Source organism: Myodes glareolus, chromosome 6 (genome assembly GCF_982192425.1).
Source record: "Myodes glareolus chromosome 6, mMyoGla1.1, whole genome shotgun sequence".
In the NCBI taxonomy this organism is placed as follows: Eukaryota; Metazoa; Chordata; class Mammalia; order Rodentia; family Cricetidae; genus Myodes; species Myodes glareolus.
Genome location: NC_142031.1, coordinates 56,060,410 through 56,078,910, shown reverse-complemented (window position 1 = coordinate 56,078,910; position 18,501 = coordinate 56,060,410). Strand labels below are relative to the sequence as shown.

At 38.6% G+C, this 18,501-nt stretch overlaps 1 protein-coding gene across 10 annotated transcripts in view; it reads left to right on the top strand.

Annotated features, from left to right (window-relative positions):
• Window positions 1-18,501, top strand: part of Kidins220 (kinase D interacting substrate 220) — an 89,087-nt gene that overhangs the window by 51,835 nt on the left and 18,751 nt on the right. For 8 of the 10 annotated variants that reach the window (XM_048439800.3, XM_048439798.3, XM_048439795.3 and 5 more), the window contains exons 23-25: window positions 14,675-14,853; window positions 15,631-15,854; window positions 17,756-17,869. In XM_048439800.3, the coding sequence (XP_048295757.1) occupies window positions 14,675-14,853; window positions 15,631-15,854; window positions 17,756-17,869 (517 nt within the window). The remainder of the gene's footprint in view (window positions 1-14,674; window positions 14,854-15,630; window positions 15,855-17,755; window positions 17,870-18,501) is intronic. The other 2 variants (XM_048439802.3, XM_048439801.3) reach the window with 1 other exon arrangement.

Sequence of the window (18,501 nt, the reverse complement as noted above, 5' to 3'; positions counted from 1 at the left end):
TTTTGATCACATCAGTATAGAATAATACATATTAAAGTAAAATGAGGCTATGCCAACCCTCTATGATTAAACAGCCTATTGCTTTAGACCTCAGACCTGGATGGTCTTGCCATCTGAGGGTGGACTGGTCAGAGTGACTCTGAGATGCTCTTCTTTTTTAAGAAATAAATACACCTGTAAATACAGAGAATGTTTGCAGTCAGCCAAGAAAGAGAAAAAGAGTATAGAAAGCAATCTGAAAACTCAAAAGTGCTTTTACTTGAAATAATTAAATAATTTATAATGAAGAACTATAGGAAGACAGTTTGATCAACATATTGGAAACCCATCTATTGGAACATGTTCTAACAATTTAGGTGTCTGTTTCTTCTTACTTGTAGCTGAGCTCTTCGGTGCTTGTCATTTGAATAATAAAAAGTTTTATTTACAGCTGACAAAAAGCAGCAGTGTATAATTAATATTTATTTATTTTATTAAAGAAATCTGATTTGGTAAAAACAATCAGAAAATAGTATTTTTAATGCTAGTAGTAAAATTTTTTTTAACCATAAAAAGCCTCATTTATTTTTATAGCAGTCTGATGACACATCTGCTTGCTTTATTCAGCTGAAAAAGAAAATGTTGGTTCTTGATGTTTTGTAAAATTGCTTTGTTAAATTATTTTCTAAATTGTTCAACTTTTAACAAATGACATTTGATACTTACACTGGAAAGCAATTTTAGCTAATTAAGTAGATCCCTCTCTAAACTATTGGAACATTAAGATGACATACTGTTCATTCAAGATTATTTTAATTGGTACAATTATTGTAATTTTCTTGCAATTATGTGTTGAGCTAAAAGCTTTTGTCTAGATCATTTGAGGGTTTTTTTGTTAACATACATTTAGTAAGAAGAAAGAGAGTTAAATAAAAACTGTAGATAAAGATTTTTCTGTCTACATTCTATTGCAGCATTTTAGACAATCATTGAAATATTTTAGTATAAAAGTTTATTTCTGGTATTTTAGGCACTTAAAGCAATGATGGAGGCTTTTAAAAGATCAATTTAAGTAGTTTTCATGAAGATAATGTTCTAAATTCCTGTTTTGACACTACTCAAGCAGTATTTTACTCAAGAAGATATAGTCAGAAGAACTTCTGTAAGGGGTGGCATCGTTTTGGTAGTCGTGGATTTTAAAGGTGAGCTGAGTAGATTCTGAGGGAGTTTAAGGATGATGGTCATTCCTGTCTCACAGAAACAGCTGTTTGCTGAGTGACTTTGGACATTAACATTCAGTCTTCATGGATCTATCTGATATCTTTAAGTTATTTAGTCATATTTTAGCAAATGTCATGTCTTATATCCCTTTCTGCTATTAATCAAAGCTTTCAAAATTGGAATTGATTGCATCTAAGCATCTCTAGTTCTCTCAGAGCCCTCCAGTCTCATTCATGTTTCCTTCATTTCTGTTTCCACCTGTCATCACTTGGGTGAATTTGCAAGTCTTTTTTCTTTACATGTGATTTTCCTTAAATTATGACTTTGAGTAGCAAAGTCCCCCTTGTTATACGAAATATGACGTTTGTACTGACACTGTCTTAAATTGAAAATCCTAGGAATATCTGTTCAAAACATTGTTTCATGGATGCCATTAAGATGTTTTTATAGCTTTAAATCTTTTTTTAATTTTTTTTTAAAGCAGCAAGTGTTCTTTTTTTTCAAATTTATTTATTTATTATGTACACAATATTCTGTCTGTGTGTATGTCTGACAGACATCATTACAGATGGTTGTGAGCCACCATGTGGTTGCCGGGAATTGAACTCAGGACCTTTGGAAGAGCAGGCAGTACTCTTAACCACTGAGCCATCTCTCCAGCCCCCAGCTTTAAATCTTAATAAGAGTCTATATTTTTGATATGGTATGACTTCTTGGAGATTTTGATATTGCCATCATTCAGAATTCATATCTTATGTACAATTATTTCTATAGGCATATGCCATGTATATTCTCAACACTCACTTGCTCAGAATCCAAAGTTACATATATAGTGTCTTTGTTTGTGAAAGAGATCAATCTAGTATTTGCAAAATTCACCTGATAATTTTTCCATATAAGAGAGAAAACTAAGTTTGCTTGTATTGGAATAACAATTCTGTGGCCATAACAGAAGTTGTACTTTAGATAAAATAAGTAATGTCAATAGGATGGTAATTTAATATGAAAAGTGAGCCTGCAAACTGTATGATGAGGTAGAATGTTGACAGTGGTACATGAATTTCTGATTTTATATTGCTCATTTGTAGTCTTGATAGAAGGTGATTGGTAAATCCAGAGTCTTTTGGAGAGGGAGGAGGTTGAGACACGGTTTCTCTGGATAGTCCTGGCTCTCGTAGAACTAACTGGAATTGGAGATGTAGGCCACCATGCTCAACTAGCATTTTGTTTTTTATATTTGTTTTGGTTCAGTGAGGGTATGGGGTGGGCATGCTCAGTCCCTGGTTCACCATGTGAACCCCCAGGACCTTCTGAGTTGGGAGCAGGCTCGGGCCTTGGGTATACCTTGTTCCTTTATGGCCCAAACTTTCTTAACTTACTAGGCTTTAACTTTGTTTTGTTTTATATTTTTTTGTTTTTGTTTTTGTTCTTCTTTTTGAGACAGAGTTTCTCTGTGCATCCCTGGCTGTCCTGGAACTCACTCTGTGGAGCAGGCTGCTGTCAAGCTCAGACTCCTGAGTGCTGGGATTAAAGGCATGCACCACCCCTGCCCAGTTGTTAAATTCAGATTCTTAATGACAAATAAAAGTGAAGGGCAGAATTTTTAAAAGATGCATTTGTTTTTATTTTATGTATCTAGGTGTTTTGCCTGAATGTATATCTGCGCAACACATGTATGCAGTGCCCTCAAAAGCCAGAATACCCGGGACTGGAATTACATTTGGTTGTGAGCCACCATGTAGGTACTGGGAACCAAACCCAGGTTCTCTGCAGGAGTAGCCAATGTTCTTGCTGAACTCTCTCCAGTCTGGCAGATTTTTTAAAAGCTGAAGGAGATTAACTAGGCAGATTGGACCCTTCTTGAATTTTTCTGTTTTGTTTCTGATTTGTTATTGCTAACAGGTTTGTAGCCAATCCAAGGGTGTGAGAAAAATTACTGAAAAAAAAAACAAAAAAACAAACAAAACTTAAAGTTCATTATTTTTCAGGAAATTGTTCATTGTTTTGTTTTCTTCTGAGACAAGGTCTCACTGGCTGGCTTGGAACACGTGGTGTAGACCGGACTGGCCTTGAACTCACAGAAAACTGCTGCTGGGAATTTGTAGGAGTGGCAGGCTGCGTTCCTGGTGCCTGGCTACCCGGCTATTTTACCCCCAAAATAATTACACGGAAACTGTATTCATTTAAACACTGCCTGGCCCATTATATATAGCCTCTCTTGGCTAACTCTCATATCTTAATTAACCCATTTCTAATCTGTATATCACCACGTGACTGTGGCTTACCAGGATGAGTCTAACCTACGCCCATCTCAGGCCGGAGCTTCATGGCATCTGCCCGACTCTGCTTTCTTTCTCCCAGCATCCTGTTCTGTCTATTCCACCCACCTAAAGGCTGGCGTATCAAAAGGCCAAGGCAGCTTCTTTATTTAACCAGTGAAAGTAACACATAGACAGAAGGCCCACCTACATCAGGAAATAGTTCATGAAAGCCAGGTAGGGATACACTACTATAGAATATCCATGTGGAAAGCTGACAGAGATCCCATAAAAGCATATGAGCAAAATGAAACTGATAGGAACAATCCAGTGGAGAGGATGAAAGGAGACGTGGTAGGGAGGTGAGAAGAAGTGCCAGCTGTGGGTGGGTATGACAATCCTCACTGAGATGACAGCTGTGACAGATGGCCAAGTAGATCCCAGGAGATTAGAGGATCTCTATTACTGCTAGGCAAGTAGGTAGTAGAACAACTAATGGAGTAATATTGAATTTGATTTATGAACTTTGGGTGCCAAAGAGACAGCTTGGTAGTTGAGAGCACCTACTGCTCTTCCAGAGTACCTGGGCTCCTGTTTTTTGGGAGTCTTGTAACCATCTGTAGTGCCAGTCCCAGGAGACCCTCTTCTGGCCTTTGCTGACATCAGGCACATAAGTGATATACAGATAAAATGTGCAGGCCAAACATCCATCCACATAAAAACAAATGAGCAAACAAAATAAATGAATAAAATTTTAAGAAGTCACAGGCTTTGAGGAACACAGTGGGCCCTAAGGCTAAGGGAAAATAGCTGACCAAAATTCTCTGTAGGCCTTGGGTTTGTACTGGAGTTCAAACATTGTCAGGACACCTCTCCAGCTGTTCTGCTTTCTCATTTGACCTTACACTTTCCTACTTGCTTTTTCTGCTCACCCTCCTCATTCTTCTGGTCTTGTAAATGTGGCTAGTGTGGGAAGCCTGTTCTACAACATCCCCACCAATTTCAGGTTCTTTATGTCCCTCATATTGGCTTGCTCCTTCACAGGCACTGCATGGGATTCTGGTACCCAGGTTTGCTTTCCTCTTCTTCAGTATTCATTTCCTCCTTATGACAATAAACTCCACAAATTACAACTTCTTTACACATTGCCGAATCATTTTCACACACAAGGTACAGAGTAGGCTGGCGTGTTTCCAAAAGAGTGGGGAAATCTGATGATGCGCTTGAATTGAGGAAGGTGCAGGTATCAGACAGAGATCCAGCAAAGTCTTGCTTTATCTTAAGGCTGGGACCCTCCGGGTGCTCCATTGGTTCTGAATGCAGAGCACTGCTTCTTTCGTTGTTAGGAAGGTGAACCCTGTGCCAGGCTTACTGTACAGTTGAAGCCCGTCATGGTTGATGACTACATACTTCATCTACAATTCAGTGACTTCTCCCTTTTAGTTTGTGGCACTGAAACCACAGCAGCATTTCTGTAGCCTGTGACCAAGTTTATGTTTCTAGGCTCTCATGTTTGTAAGCCTTTGGCGAAGCTGTGAGTTGTAGACTTTTTGCACCTGACACTTTGAGAGAGTCTTTCCTAATACAAGTCTCTTTTTATAGCTAATCACCACTGTCCCTTTAAAGTCAGGTATGGCACATGTTTGTAATCCCAGCACTCAGGAGACGAAGGCAGGAGGATTGCTGTGAGTTCAAGGCCAGCCTGGACTACATAGCAAGACTGTATGACTTAGGTGACTCCATTTTGTTATGCTAATCATTTTGAGTCTATTAGGCCATTAACAGTTATTCACAGACATGCTCTGGATGTGCCCTAAGGAAAGCACTACCTACTGTAGTGTCTGAGTTACTTTCAGGAGGTGCCATACAGTGGGCTGGGCACTTTGCCCAGCATCCCATGCTGAGTTCTGCATAACCATGGAAAGCAGAGAGCAGGAGTTACAAACCCTGAGCCGCATCTGGAGTTTCTCCAGCCTGTTTGCGGACAGTATTCTGTAGCTGCAGGAGACAGTTGTGGGTCTGAGATGGAAACACAATTTTCAGATGTATTTTATTTTCTCAGTGATATGCATATGAATATTTAGAATATATAAGTAGGAATGTTACCCAGATACAAACTTTCTAGAACATGAAATTTATCTTTCCTATTATTTTAAAAATTACAGAAACCTCACATAAATAAATACTCAGTCTGACTGTGTTTGGTAACTGCAGACATGGGAAGCTCCAGAAAGTTGTCTGTATTTTTTAAGGCGTTGTTTAAACTTTTACACTTTTATGTTCATTAAGTGGCTATAAGCTTTTTCTAAGTAGGTTTTTATCTAGCTTTGCTTTTTTTTTTTTCTGAGAGACATAGAGATGGGGAGAGAGGATAGAGTGAGGATCAGACTCCTAGGGCCCATCATGTGCACTGGATTGCTGAGCTGTACCTCCAGGTCTTGTTTTGTTTCTGATAGGATAAAGCTAATTTTTTTTTCAAGATAAGATTTCTCTGTGTTAACAGTTTTGAGTGTCCGTGAAACAGGGACATACTAACCAAGACTCCTGGATACAAACGGTAAACCAGTTTCTCTGAAATATGCTTTAGTTTATAGAAATACATTGAAATGTACAAAATAATTTATGTCAGGTTTACAATTTATCTTGCAGTATTGGAAAATTATGTCTTTATGTATTTTTAAAGAACTCTAATTATTGAAGGTTCCATATTTGCTAGAGGGCTTAAGATATACATTTTTAAATCAAATAAACTTTAAGGCAAGAAAACTAAAACAAGAAAAACAAAACCAGTATACAGTTTGACTCCTTTCCATGACGAAGGGGAGTGGCTAATGGAAGCATCCTGCAGAACTCAGGAAGTCCACAAGATGGGGCTATCTCACTGGAAACTTTATTAGTGTGCCTGGCCATAAGACAAAGTGAACCCCTTTTTATTTTCCCCTTTCTATAGCAGGGGAACTATAGTGTAATGAAAGGTTGAATTTCCAGTCATTTCATTTATTCATTAGTTAATTCATTCCTGTGTGTGAGTGCCATGTAGAGGCCAAGTTAACTTTGGGTGCTTAGTTTAGTGCTCAGGTTTAGTCTGCTGTGAATTATGCCTCTTACCTCTTTATTGAAACCATCTCATTATCCTAGATTACAATTTGGTCACCTCTGCTGCTGTTGTCTGCTCACTCCCAAGCCAGCATTGTGCTGTAATACACCGGCAGCAATACTATGAGACCCTAAATAAAATAGCTCATAGAAACTAATTTATTCCAATTAAATCTGAATATGTTTGAATATTTGAAATATTTGAATATTTTAAACAAGTTAATTAGATTTTTTTTGAAGAATCTATGGAAGTGAAGAATTATGTATAAGGATTAGAGACTCAGGTTCATTTAAGCATCTCTAGTTAGTTTTATAGCATAACAAGAAAATCCTTTGTTGAGAATAGATGAAAGTGTCACTAGTTTTTCAATTTCCTTTGTGATGACAATATAGTGTTGTATGTAGTATGTAATTATTGAAGCTTGGCCCTGCTTCTCTAACACAATCCTGTCACTTGGGCCACGGCTTTTATTCTGACTGCTACACTCATGCACTTTGTGGTATATAGGCTGTGTAGAGAGTACTTTCTTGTCTAATTTTGTGAACAGGAAGCAGCTTAGATTTTAAACAGTGAAAGAATAGACTTGTAGGCATGAGGCAGAGGAGACATTTTGTCCCAGAGTCTGCACATAGCTGAGATTGCTGACTGCTCTAAAGGCTGTTAAAGGGGTCTGGGGGAATGGAGCCAATAAGTGAGGAGGACAAAAGTCTCACACAATAGCCAAATGTCTTCAAAGCCTCAGACAGTTTATACTCTGAGGGCTAAGAAGAGTCACGTGCGTGAAGCATCCAATTGCAAAAGCAAACTGCATGTGATGGGCAAGCCGCACATGGCAAAACATGTTTTTCCATAGAGGCATATACACAAATACCGATAGCCAGTTGTAATGAATAATCTGAAGTAAACTCACTCTTATCTGCTACCTTGGAGGAGCTCAAAAGCACAGTTCAAGAACAATTCCGTGTTTTTGAAGAAACTGAGGTCACCAGACTCTTGTCTTGGTTTCTTGGAGGTTTCTCACAAGCACTCAGAATTCTTCTACGACTCCATTCTTGGACCGTCTTCCTTCAGAACTCCAGTACAAAGTGAGGATGGTTTGTGAGCAGACCTGCTCTGCTGCATTCTAGGACAAGTGTAATACATAGCAGAATTCTTCTAGATTAGTTTTTCCATTTAAAAAAATGTATAAGTTTTCTGGGCATGGTGGTTATAGGCCTTTAACCCCAGCACTCAGGAGGCAGAGGTAAGTAGAATATCTGTGAGTTCGAGGCCAGCCTGATCCAGGTCAGTTGGGGCTACATAGAGAGACCCTGCCTCATAAAACAAGTAGACGGCAAACTCTAAAACTGAAGGCCCATACCTGGAGTTTAGCAGGGTAGGGCTGTGCTGGACATTCAGTAATTCAGCAACAGCAGCTGAGGCCAAGCTATCATTTTAAGATAGGTGGAGGTGCCACACTGGAGGAAAGGGCTGAGAAAAATCGTATTGGAGTTACTTTCACATAGACAGGCTACCCAAGAGGTGCGTTTGTCTGAGAAGTGGTGCCTGCACGTGCGTCACTTAAAAGACTAGAGAAGTGGCATTGGCCTTTGCTAGGTGATAAGATAATCAGGCATCGCTCCTCTGCAATGAAGTCTATATCACATGTCACCTAGGAAGTAATCAGGTTGTTTTACCTTAGTAAATGTTCTGTGCTGGTTGCCTTATACTGGCTGCAGTGTTCATAGTAAGAAGTGATATTTGAGGGACTGGAGAGATGGATGGCTCAGTGATTAAGAGCACTTGCTCCTCTTGCAGAGGACCCAGGTTTGGTTCCCAGCATGGTGGTTCACAACTACCCATGATTTCCATTCCAGGAGCTCTGATGACCTCTTCTGACATTGTGCACCAAGTTTGCATGTAATGCACATATATATGTGCAGACAAAACATTCATACACATAAACAAGTAAATAAAAAAATAATTTAAAAGGCACAATATTTGGTTGGAATAGTAAATCATTTCTTTTGCACCAATTGAATATATATATATATATATCAGTTATGATAATGTAAAAACATCCTTTCCTCCTTTTCTTATGTTCATATATATGTAATGATATAATATACATATGAATGATTTATATGAAAAATTTCTCAAGTAGTTCTATTAAAGATAATTGCTCGTTGGTGAGAAATCATTATTTTTGATTTTGGGTTTCACCTCTATTTTTTCAGAGGCGAATTACTAACGACTCGTTCCAGTAGTTGAGGCTAGGAGCAGAGTGAGGTAACATAGGCTTCATTTGCTTACCTGGCCGCCTTATGTCAATTATGTTTTATTAAAAACTTTGGTTATAGGCAAGAAATTGAGGTAATTATTTTGGTGGTCAGGCTTACTAAATTCATTGTAATTGTCATTTTATAGTACTTCATAATTGCCCAGAAATTTTGCAGTTAGGTAGGACGAGTTGTAGTGGTTTCATCTTTCAGATGTGGACACAGGTTCTGGCAGGTTGACATCACTAGCGAGAAGGGGAATGCGAGTTTAGGTAATAATTCAGGGTCAAAAGCCTCTAGAGGCCACACCATGTCCTGAAGTTTGCTGTACTGCTGCCTAACCTCAAATAATGTCAGGCAGCTAAAGTGTAGTCATGGCATACTGAAGAGGGTAAACTTAGTTATTCATACTGGTAGAGGTGGTTACTAGGATAACTCTCACATGGTTACATTTGTTGAATTTATGATATAATAAAGAAAAAAGTATATCAGAAGAACTTTTTTTTCAGAAAAGAATATTGACAAACTTTACCTAATGTTAAAAGAAAGTGACACATTACTACCACCCTTACAGAAGTAATAAAGACTGCAAAGTGAAAATTCAATTGATGACTTAAAATACGCTTTCTTTTTTAGACATATATTTTATTTATTCTTGAGAATTTCATGCCTACAACTTTTTATTATTTTTATATTCCAATCCCTTCCCAACTCCTCTTAGATATCTCCCATTTCCCCTCCCAACTTCATGTTGTTATTTTTTAATCATTGAGTTCAATTAGTGCTGCCTTTTTGTGTACATGGTTGTGGGGCTGTCCACTCGAACATGGTCAGTTAGAGAACATACCCCTAGTGAAAACTGACTTTTCCTCCCTAGGTACCTTTTCTTGAGAAAACAGATAGACAAATAAGCAAACAAAACTTAGAACTATTAACAAAGGTACATCTTTAGTATAGTAAAAGTTATGAACACCTTTTACTAAGTCAGAATTAAGGCAATAATGCCTACTCCTATGGAGAGAGTGTTTTTGTTCTGCCAAAATTCACATATTGTAGCCCAAAGCTTGTGTTTGGAATTAGACGTTTGAGACATTGAGAGTTAAATACATTTAGATAAGGCAGTTAGTGTAGAGTTCTTCTCATTGGGTTAGTGCCCTTGCAAGAGGAGATTTGAGAGCCACTGTTTCTGTGTGAGAACAGAAAAGCATCTCTCCAAGACTGTTCCCTGCAAACCATGAAGAAGGCCTGTGCCCCTAAACTCCACATTTGGTACCTGTGTACCCCTAAATTCCCCATCTGACTCCTGTGAATCCCTAAACTCCCCATCTGGTACCTGTGTACCTCCAAACTCCCCATCTGGCACCTTTGTACCCCTAAACTCCCCATCTGGCACCTTTGTACCCCTAAACTCCCCATCTGGCACCTGTGGATCCCCAGACTCCCCATCTGGCATCCGATCTTGCCATCTCTGAGGTGTAGAACTGTGATATGTTAATGTTTGCTGTTCAAGCCTCAGTTCAAGGCATTTGGTTCTAACAGCTCAAGCTAAGATTCTCATATTCTCTCTCTCTCTCTCTCTCTCTCTCTCTCTCTCTCTCTCTCTCTCTCTCTCTCATGCAACATTCTAGCCAGAGTGACTAGACAAGAAAAATAGAAGGACCCAAGTCATATAGGAATTAATAAAACTATCTCTAATTACACTAATTATCTCTAATTACTATGATCCTGCATAGGGAGTATCCTGAAAAATCTACAGGAGAGCTTCTAGAACTAATAAATCTAGCAGTTTGCAGGATGCAGATTGACACAAAGATCACTTGTGTTTCTGTCCGCATTCTGTGGATAATCTGAAAGGAAATTGTTTGTTTTAACCAAGCCAGTTAGAGACATGTTCATTGAAAACCACAACACTGCTAAAAGAAATAAAGGAAGATAAAATAAATGGGAGGACTCAGTGTGCGCAAACCGGGTAGTTAAGTAACTAGGATAGTGGGGATGTCTAAAGTTCCCTTCCGAGCCGATGCAAAAGTCTTTCCAAATCCCTGTAACCTTCATTTTCAGAAGCACAGCAATCTTGAAAAAGAGCAGAGTCCAAAGGCTCATACTTTCCGACGTTTAAAACTCACAGCACAGCACTGGTGCCAACAGGATAGCAATGACACAGAGAGCTCACTGGGCAGCCAGGAGGGTAAGCCCAGACAACTGAGGCTGGCAAGGTGTGGGCGAGTAGAGAACATACGTCCTCTCAACAAATGGCTCTTAGACAGTAGGTTCCCATGTGCTGGAAAAGAGCGGGCCTGGACCCTTTCCTCACACCACGCATGAAAAGTAGCTCAATATGCTCTGCCTAGTCTTTCTCAAGCACAAAATTTTGTTAGTATCAGAAGGGGTAAAACTTAAATTTTATCCAGAAAGGATAGAGTTCTTTGGGAAGAATGTGTGTATGTGTGTGTGCACGCGTGCGCACGCGTGCGCATTTTCTATTTGCTTGACAAGTATTTATCAAGCAACTGTGCTATGACAGTATTCTATGCTAGGCACTAGAGATACACTAGTGATTAAAACCAAACTTGCTCTCAGCTTTGATGGAAGTGACAGTCTGGGGGCGGGTGGGGGAGTAAGAAATTTCAGAAGATAATTCCACTAAAAGATGCCCACGTGATGTGTACATGTGACATGCAGGAAAGAATAAGGACTATCTTGTGTTGAAGCTAAGGAACGACTGAGAAATCAATGGGTGAAGGCAAGAGGGAGGAGTGACTAGGGTTTTGGTGGTTGTTCCACAGAAAATAGCTGTCATAAAAATGAGGTTTGTGAGACCTGAGAGATGGCTCAGCATTTAAGGACACGTGCTGATCTTCCAGAGGACTGAAGTGTGGTCCCTAGTACCTGTGTGGCAGTTCACAAACTTCTGTTACTCTAGTTCTAGGAAATCCAAAGCTTCTGGCCTCCATGAATTTCATATAGCCACATCAGGCACACACACCTATATATATATAACTTAAAATTATTTTAAAGATGAATTGTGTTGTGATATCTTTTGTTGTTGACTCTAGCAGTACAGTTGGATGGCTTTATTGTTTTTCCCTTCTTTGCTAGTGATTGAACCTGGGGGCCATGTGGGTGCTAAGGAAGCACCCTTCCACTAAAACACACCCCCAACACCAACTATCCTGTTTTTGGCTGTGTGTTAATGTAATGGTCTTCTGGAAGTTAGATCTGTCTTCAGTGTAATACAGTTCCAAGGCAGGCAAGAGTTTAGAAAGACTATTAGGTTGCCTGGCTTGCACAAGCCGTGGGTCTGATCATGTTGAGTGAGAATTGGGGGTAGGGTAGTAAATCTTAATTTAAATCCCTTATTAAATAATTATATTATTAGATAGCTTTAGAAAAAATATGGTATCTTCTTCGTAAGTTTTATATTATAGATCTGCTTATACTTGAAGATAGAAAATTTTTCATATAGTTTTGGTCCTTTGAATGGAAGTGACATGAAAGGCTGATGTAATTTCTGCCAAGTAATTAATATGTATCTTCTATAAAGCAGTGTCATTTATAATCAAAATGCTTTAACTTACATGAGTGTTGGCATTAACAAGTACTGTTCCATTAGTGGCATCAAAAGAAACTGCATTTAAACTTCCTGGGAGCTCGTCGATGCCTGAGATTATAAAAATGCGTTCTGTGGGCCATTTAACTGCTGGCAACTTTAGTTCACATGATTCATAGTGCTGAAAATTTAAATTCTCTCTTAATTGAAAAGTGAAGTTATTTAAATTCTTTAAATGCTAACCTTTGGAAAAAATATCTGAAAAATAAAGGCCCATATGATTTTGATGGCCCACTGCCAAAAGATTATCATTTACATAAACGTCTCTTTTAACAGAAGGGCTTAATGCATTGAGCTCAAAAGGTTAGAATAGAGACTTCAATCTGGAAAGCAGCAGTAGCCGTTTGGCTTGTGAACAGCAGCATTGTTCACCACGCTGAGAACACTGTTCGCATTCAGGCTGAAAGCAGCGCTGGCATTAGGATTCGGTTAATTTGTTTCATGTGACTTGTCAGCTGTGTGTTTTTATCTAAATCTTCCTGGCCTCTCTTCTTTTTTGTGTGTAAAACTCTTAGAATAAATGAACTACCTTTTTAACTGTTTCATTTCTGATATTTTTCCACCTTTGCAAATGATACCATGTGATCATTTTCTAGGTTTTTATTACATGTTAAATGTATTCAATAATCAGTTTGAGTGTGGTTTTACTTTATTAAAAGTAACCCCACCTCAGAGAGCTTTCTATTTTGTCCGTGTGTGAGTGTGTAGCAGTACTTTGTGAAATCCACAAGACAAAATTGCTTGCCTTGTCTTCTCACCAGAGCCCCGTTCTTTCCTCGTTTGCTAATTTTGTTCTCTGGATTTTCCCTCGAATGACTTTTAATATCTGGCTACCAGCCAAGTACTGGGTCTCAGCATTAAAGTGCTGATCCCATAGAAAAGATGCAGCTGTTGCTAATCTTAGAGTAGGGTTCCATCTCACTTGGGAGGATCAGAAAATGTCCTCTCCCCTAAAGTGGAGCCTCATGCAACCCAGGAGCACATACTCTTGAGTAATTGGCAAGTGCTTTGAAGAGAGTGAGCGCCAGGACTTTGAAAGAGCTTCAAGAGGCAGTTAGCATAAGTAAACCCCTGTGCTGAAGCTGTCCAATTTCACCCTTGGAATTTCTGTGTATCCATGAAATTGTTCCCACCATCAGAAAGGTGAATACGCCTATTACCTAGACAGGCCTCTTCCTGGTTCTTTGTAATCCTAAGCTTCACAGGGACTGGGATTGGCCTCCTGCACATTGACTGGACTCTTTATTTATTATGAGATTTGTATGTCAATATAGTTTATCCCTTTTTATTGCTGTGCTGTATTCTACGGTATGGACTTTCCTCTACTTCTGTGCCCACTCATCAGTTAGTGGACACAGTGGTTACTGCCAGTTTTCTTGTCTAACTGTTTGAACATCTCTGTTCCTTTATCTCTGGTACATCTTCTTATGCACCTCAGATCTGTTTACTACATGGCATTTAGCTGGGAGAAGTGCCATGCAGAATTTGAACATTTGGCCATTTTTCTTCTTTCAAGACAATTTCTTATTGATCATTGTAATAATATCTATTAATGGTTTTTAGCAACTAAAATTCACTTACCTTTACATTTGAGAATTTCTGCTTAATTCAGAATTGTTGATTGTTTAATTCAATTACAAAAAAAGTAAAATAAGAGTTCACTATAAATTACTGTATTTAATCAGTTAAGTCTTATTCTTTCTCGACTACCTTCTGTGTTTTTTTATTTTACCTATGTTTATACAATAAGCATACATTGCTTTCATAATAGAAAATAACCTTTTATAGAGAAGAAAATAACCTGCGCTAACACTTTTCTGGTTTGTGTTATAAACCAAATAATTTATTTTAAAAGGTCCCCCCCCAAAAAAAAGAGCTATAGTGTCACATTGAAGAGCTCAAGTCTCAGGACCAGCCTCTCCCCTGCTGTTAGCTCCCACCTGTGCATTTGTCCCCATCTCAGTCAGCGAGAGGGAGCAGCTGACTGTAGTGTACCTGGTGTACATGTCCCTTTCCCCACTTGTCTCTCTGGTCCATACCCTGCTCCTGTTCTGACCTTCTTCATTGTCACCCAGCTCATTTGGAACTATATTATTATTTTTTCTTCTTTAGCTTTATCATCTAAGATATTTTTAAATGAGAACACGGTGTGTGTAACGTGTTCCTTGTGGACAGAAGCAGCAAGTTTAAGGATGCAGAGTCTAACTCTGGTAGCAACATTAATGGACTTTCCATTTCTTTCTTTTTGAAGAATATCAAAGAATATTCCAACAACTAAAGATGTTGAGCCACTGCTTGAAATCGATGGAGATATAAGGAATTTTGAAGTGTTTCTGTCTTCAAGGACCCCAGTTCTTGTGGCTCGCGATGTAAAGACATTTTTGCCTTGTACCGTCAACCTGGATCCCAAACTACGGGAGATCATTGCAGGTACGTTGTTGGGTTGCAGTTTATTTTCCACTGACATCCTCAAAACTTTTCATGTTTTTTTTCTTTCTTTCCTTTTTTGTTTGTTGGTTTTGTTTTTATTTTTGAGGTGAGGTCTCACTGTGGAGCCCCAGTTGAATTGAGTCATTGCAATTCTCCTGCCTAGGCCTCTGAAGTTCTGGTGCTGCAGGACTGTGCCACCATGCATGGCAGATTTCCCGTTCTACCTTAGCTGACTAATTTTATCTTGCTTCATGAAAAAGTAAGACATTTGAACCAAGATGGTGTAAGGACAGGGAGTGTGGACTCCTTGGGGTGTTGCGATATCAGCTGTTTACTCCTATGCTCTCCCCCTTGCCTCACCAAACTCTCCCTCTGGAATTCTGAGCTCCCATTCTTTTTCACTTCATGTGGCACACGTGATAACTGTCCCTTCATCTGTCTTCTGTTCCTAATAGGGACTCTCCCAAGTTCTTTTTCTCGGTGCCTTTAAAACTCAAAAAAAAAAAATGGTGTTTGTTAACTGAGAAAAGAATTAATGTGTAGTAACTTTTCAAATAGTGAAGAAAAATAAAACCCAACCCTTTTATTTACAGCAATTGGTCTTTTTTTTTTCTCCACGTAAAGTCTGTAGACTATTAAAGATCTCCCATCAACTCATTTAAACCCAACTGAAGTTACTGCAGTACTGAATGCGTGTTCTTGTTTAGTAGCTGGCAACAAGACTCATCACTAGTGCCCTGTTCTCTTTTGCCTTTTGGGTTATGATGGAATTTTCAGATGTTCGAGCTGCAAGAGAGCAGATCAACATAGGAGGCCTTGCGTATCCCCCGCTTCCTCTGCATGAAGCCCCTCGGCCACCGTCCGGGTACAGTCAGCCTGCATCTGTCTGCTCCTCCTCAGCATCCTTCAACGGGCCCTTCCCAGGCGGGGTTGTGTCCCCTCAACCTCACAGCAGCTATTACAGTGGCATGTCCGGCCCCCAGCACCCATTCTACAACAGGGTAAGGGGCAGCCCCACCCACACCTTTGCTGGAGAGTCTCTTCCAGGAGGCATGCGGGCTTTCTGCCTGTGGGCTCTGATACTGGTTTGCAACTGTAATTTGGATTTAAAATAGGAAAGTGTAAGGCTTAAATGTACAGTTGTATGATTTTTTAAATAGAGTCTTGAATTTTGTAATGTTCTAGACTGTCAAAGAGTCTGAATCTAAGATATTGGCTTTTGTTTATGTTCTTGATGAGGAAGTAAACACTGAGTTCAGTGGTGACTGCCCTCCATTTTAAAGGGCTCTGTGGTCTTGTTTATAAACAAGGGTTCCTTTGGTGTATTTTGTGTAACAATTTATTTTGGCATTTATAATAGCAATGAATTCCTAGAGTCATTCATAGTACTTAGACATATGGGAGGCATACTTCTTGAAGGATCAAATGTTATTGCCAGTTAATACCGCCATTTTTATAACTTTATTTCAAGTACCTTCAGTCATATGTAGTTCTTTACTTAATACACAATTTCCTAACTAATAATTGAAAGCACAGTTAGCACGGACATCCAAACAAATGTTGGGTGTCATCAGTTGAAGGTGCCTGTTCTCACCTTAATGACCTGAATCATGTAATGATGCTAATGATATGATTTCCTGAAGGAAACGGATCATGAGTCAGTATATTTTATAGAATTGTACTCTTAAATTCTTCTTTTCTCCCTGGTTAGTCTAAATTCAGGAAAATACAGGAGCTAATGTTCATAGAAGGCAGTTGTCTGCATGACTTTATTCCACATGAGCTGAGAAGAAAGAGTTTGGGATAAATGTGGCAAAGAAGAAATTGCAAAATTTAAATTAAATTTTTATTTTTTTAAATGGCCATATTGGTAATTAGGTTTGCTGTTTATAGAGCCTTAGAAATGTAATTCCGTTTTTCTGTGTAGACAAGGTGACACAGGAAGAGTCAATAGCATTTAATAGGTTTATGCCATGCTTGTTCTCTGTAAAAATTAACTGTGTGGTAGGTGGTGTGGAATACAGATCTGTAGTCACCAGTCTTAAGAATCTGTTATAATTTCACATAAGATGGCTCAATCAATACTAATTAAAGGTATGAGAATAGGTTTATTTGAAAAAAAGAATTATGAAACCATCTAGGTTGCATTTAATATCCACTTATTTTAAGAGCAATAATACAATATGCTTTTAAAGTATTTAATTATTTTTAAGACACTAAATTTTTCTTGTTTTGGTGTTTAGTGTTTCTATTATTATTTAGGGGCTGTGAGCCATGCCATTAAAAGTCATAGTAATTCTCTTAAACTGTCAACAGTAAAGAAGAGAGACACGGCTACCTCGGCACAGTGATGCCTAATGAATCCTCATCTTTGTAGTCCATATAGTCTGCTAGGTGAGGCTGGCCATGAGTAAATGCAGAAGTTAAGTCTCGTGTCAGTAGCAGTCTCCCCACCTTCTAGTTTAGCGCGCACTCCAGTGTGCGGTAACACAGCTGAGCTCCAGGCCCCCACGTTCCCACATGACCAGAACCATTTGGGTCTTATATAACTTAATTTTTTTTTTGTAAGGCAGAGTGTTCTAATAACATTCTAGACTGCTTTAAAGAAAAATTTGTAAGTTAATATGTACAAATCATGTACACCAAACTTCTTAAAATGTTAAATATAAAGAAAAAATGTTTGTGTCAACTCTTAAGGTACAAAACAAATCAGATGAACAAGAGAGAGTGTACGTCATTGTCTTAACTCTGGTTTGGAGCTTACAGAGTGTGAAGGAGGTTTTTGTTTTGTCACTTGCTTTTGAATTTTGGAGTTGTGTTGGTTGGTTTCACGTGATAAATCTCTTACACTTTGATTTCTGTAATTGTTCATGCCCTTTTTTTGTTACATGTTTTTCCATAGCCATTCTTTGCCCCATACCTTTACACGCCAAGGTATTACCCTGGCGGTTCCCAACATCTCATCTCACGTTCATCAGTAAAAACGAATTTGCCCAGAGATCAGAACAATGGCCTAGTAAGTATATAAAAGGGTAACTAAAATATTAATCTCATAAAAGAACATGGATAGCATTAAAGGCTGTATTTTTTTTCTTTCTGAAGTAAAAGAGTACAACTTATTTTATAGTTTTCAGCATCAAGCTGGTACTAATCTAAAATGTATATTTTCATTTCTGGTAAATACCTATGAAAGAAGACTGGCTAGCCATCTCAGTGACTAAATGTTGAGTTTTTACAACCAGAAATCTCTGGCTTGTAATGGATTCTTTGCTATGAAAACTTTAAAACCTAGATGTTTTATATCTGCTGATTTCTAGTATCTTTCTAAGGACATCTCTATGGTATCTCTGTGTGTATATACATTAGACTATGGTTTAGCAGAAAGGCTGCAGTAAGAGAAAGGTATTTCAGTCTGTGGCAGGGATTCGATAGAATAAGATTGTTTAAACACACTACTGAATATAATTAATCCAAAACAAAATACATCTGTACCAAATATATTAGTGGTTCCTGATGATAAACTTTAAGTAGCTATAAAAACAAATCCCTGTTAATCTAATTTTAGTTAGATGTTGAAGTGGCGGAAGGGGATATCCAGTCACCCTAGTGTTTGGTGTTATCTGTGTGTCATTTTAGCGTCATGTCGTT